The sequence below is a fragment of the Cryptomeria japonica genome, chromosome 3, assembly GCF_030272615.1.
Source record: "Cryptomeria japonica chromosome 3, Sugi_1.0, whole genome shotgun sequence".
In the NCBI taxonomy this organism is placed as follows: domain Eukaryota; kingdom Viridiplantae; phylum Streptophyta; class Pinopsida; order Cupressales; family Cupressaceae; genus Cryptomeria; species Cryptomeria japonica.
This window is the reverse complement of record NC_081407.1, coordinates 985792399-985795716: the sequence shown is the minus strand read 5'-3', so window position 1 is coordinate 985795716 and position 3318 is coordinate 985792399. Positions and strand designations below refer to the sequence as shown.

The following is a 3318-nucleotide window of genomic DNA, read 5'->3' as shown; positions in this document are numbered from 1 at the left end:
TAATTCAAGTGTATGTAGCTATGTGCTCAAGAATTGGTTGTCTAACTTATAAAATCTAGTTTTGTGTATAAAATTTTCAATTTAGCTTTTCTATGCAAATACTTTCTTGTGTCTAGATTTTGTAGCTTCAAAGTGTGTGTTTGTGTCTCACCTAGAATTTCTTTTCTTAACACAAACTTTCTTTCTTTTACATTTTGTACTTTTAACATAATATCAACCATGCACTTATGATATAAGTCTACTACTTTTTTCATGAGAAAAAAATGATCAAGAAAAAACTCAAGCAAAGGGAATCATCAATTGCAAAATTCACAATTGAAAAATGTTACAAATCCTTCCTTTAATTAACTAAAAGCACATATGTAATACAATTTTTTTTCAAATATTTCAAACAATATTGTATATATCTCAAAGTTATATACAAAATTATATAGACAGTAAATAATAAGTCTCCTTAACATGATAAATTACACATAATTTTTTATTGGTGTACTAACCCTTGCAACTTTTTCCAATGCAAGTCTTAATTACACGAGACAACCCTACAATAACATCATGACCCATTTATGATCAGCACAATTTGTAAAATAATAATAAACTATCAACACACCAAAAATCAGATAGAAATGAAAAGTGTCAAAGTTACTCATTTTTCCAAATTTCAGAACCCTCTTTTTCACTTAATAAAAAACTCAAATTATAATACAACTGTATATTCTTTTCGTTGCTCACTTTTTATACAACTGTATGCTTAGACTTGTTCTTCACCATCTATGATTAATATCAAACCCTATTTCTGCATAATAAGATATTTGAGCTAGCTATAGAAAGTTCCAACAGTACAACTATATATAAAAATAAATTTAAAATTATATGTAGCTGCAACAAGCAGCAGCTTTGGGTAATTCTAAAATATATAACCAAACGTAGCTTTTTGTAAGGAAGTCAATGGCACATTAAATGCAAAAACTAAGTGTGCAAAAAGCTGAGTTGAAGACATGACGAAGGGAGGGACGAAATTAAGTCGACACGATTACAACACATCACTGTCGAATTTACGGCTAAACGCATGTTACGGGCTTTGCTAGCCATGACGCGAACACAGCATCCTTAATAATTCATCTCCTTACCTATCTAATCTCTCAAACCCAACATAGTTTGAAGTGGACCTCACATCCAACTGTTAGCGTCCTCAGCGTCGCCAAGTGGAAAAAATATACAAAAGTGGCCCTCATGCTCTCCTGCTTATAAAACTCCTCGCACAACGTTTCTCATACTTGTCTAAAGTCTTCTCCTTCTCAGTGGACCAATTCTCTTGTCAAGCATAGGCATAGCATTATGGATGCACTTTCAGTAGATGGGCTTGTAAAGATTGATCATGTTCATGACCCGGGAAGAAGAAGAGGCAGATCAGTGGAAGAGGAGTTGGAAGGCTTTTTACGAGTTTACAAAGACGGCTCAGTCGACAGATTCTCCTGCGTTGTATCAGATGTGCCCGCATCGGAAGCCCCACAAGACCCCGTGGCCTCCAAAGACGTTGTAATGGACTCCCGCACTGCTCTCTGGGCTCGCTTCTACCTACCCAGAAAAGCGGTTTCCCCACTTGGAAGCAGATTGCCTCTTCTAATTTACTTCCACGGCGGAGGCTTTGTGCTGGGCTCCCCAGCCTGGTCTATTTACCATGTCTTCATTTGCAGATTGGCTTCTCAAACAAATTGTCTGGTGGTGTCGGTTGGCTACAGGCTGGCCCCTGAGCATCGTCTTCCCGTAGCGTATGACGATTGTTTCACTGCCGTCGACTGGATCCGCCGCCAGGCAAAGCAACACTCTCACGATTCATGGCTCTCATCCTACGCCGACTTCTCGCGGTGCTTTCTAGCCGGCGATAGTGCGGGAGGTAATATTGCACACCACGTGGCAGTGCGGTGTGGGCGGACGGATATGAAGCCGGTGGAGATGAGAGGAGTGATTCTTCTTCAGCCCTTCTTCGGGGGAGGGAAAGTGGAGACGGCGGAATCGGACCCAAACCTGTCGCAGCGATGGGTGGAGGTGTTTTGGAAGCTGTCGTTGCCGGTGGGAGCGAAGAAAGATCATCCAGCATGTAATCCGCTGGCTGAGGCGCTGGACGATGTGAGTTTACCGCCAGTGATGGTTTGCATATCGGAAAGAGACGTGCTGAAGCAGAGGAACATGGATTACTATCATGCCCTCAAAAATGCCGGAAAAACGGCGTTTTATGTTGTTTTGAAGGACGTGGGTCATGCCTTCCAAGTGCTCAATCCTCGCTCTCAACGGATCCCCGATCTGATCAAAGTTATGTATGACTTTATTAATGAGAGCAATCCGTGCACTTAATGTGCAGCTCTACTTCTTAGATCCACCTTACAATTGTTGTTGTTGTTGTGAGAATTCCACTTTCCACCTGTAGCTTGTTATTCCTGCGATTCCTTGGCTGCGTAAGAAACCATGATGATAGAAGCAAGGCCATGGACACTAGTTTGTTCCGATAAGGACAAAACTATTCGTACATAGAAATAGTATAACGAACTGTAACATGATAATGCTTTGTAAGATGATTACGCATTCTCTCAAATATTTCTTCCCATCGATCTAGACGCTACAGGATACTGCTTTGTAACGTAATAATGCAATCTTTTAATGGTCTACGGCTTTGTCATTTAAGACTAGGTATGTCATTTAAGGCTGTCATTTTATACAACAATTGATAATAGCTAGTTGAGATCAATTCAACTTCAAGCCATAATAAAAGTTAAATATTAAAAAATGAGGTTCAAGTTTGCCCAACAATCTTAATCTATCGTCAAGATTACATCTAGATAATTTTACACGGGAATGTGAAAATCATTATTAAGGAACAGATGTGGATAGTCAATTTTGGCATAAAAATATGTAAATTGAGATTTAGACATTTGCATAGGGGATAAAGGTAAATCAAGTTTAAAATTAGTTATGAAAATTGTTAGTGTACATATTTTGTTCTATCTTGATTGGCATATGAACTAATATGAATTATACATATCAAATTATTAAATTAAATAAGTGTACTTATAAATGTTATAGATATGGATAATATTGCTCTCACTTTCTATGTCATCATAGTTTCATCTTTAGATTTACATTGACCACATTTCATCAATACTATTTATTAAAAATTGAAACAAGCACAAATAACTTCACAATACTATCAACGAGCAATGCAAAAATAAAAGATACAAGACTCATTAGAAGTTATTATAATCTAAAGAGATGAAGTGAGAGATGGTGTACGTGGTTCTTGAAGAACAATTATAACCAACA

The 3318-nt window shown here is 37.7% G+C and overlaps 1 protein-coding gene across 1 annotated transcript; it reads left to right on the top strand.

Annotated features, from left to right (window-relative positions):
* Positions 1-1261: 1261 nt before the first annotated feature.
* Positions 1262-2661, top strand: LOC131071691 (probable carboxylesterase 17). The gene has a single exon (XM_058007634.2). It carries the CDS (start codon positions 1339-1341, stop codon positions 2353-2355), a length of 1017 nt encoding a protein of 338 aa, XP_057863617.1. The 5' UTR covers positions 1262-1338; the 3' UTR covers positions 2356-2661.
* The last annotated feature ends 657 nt before the right edge of the window (positions 2662-3318 follow it).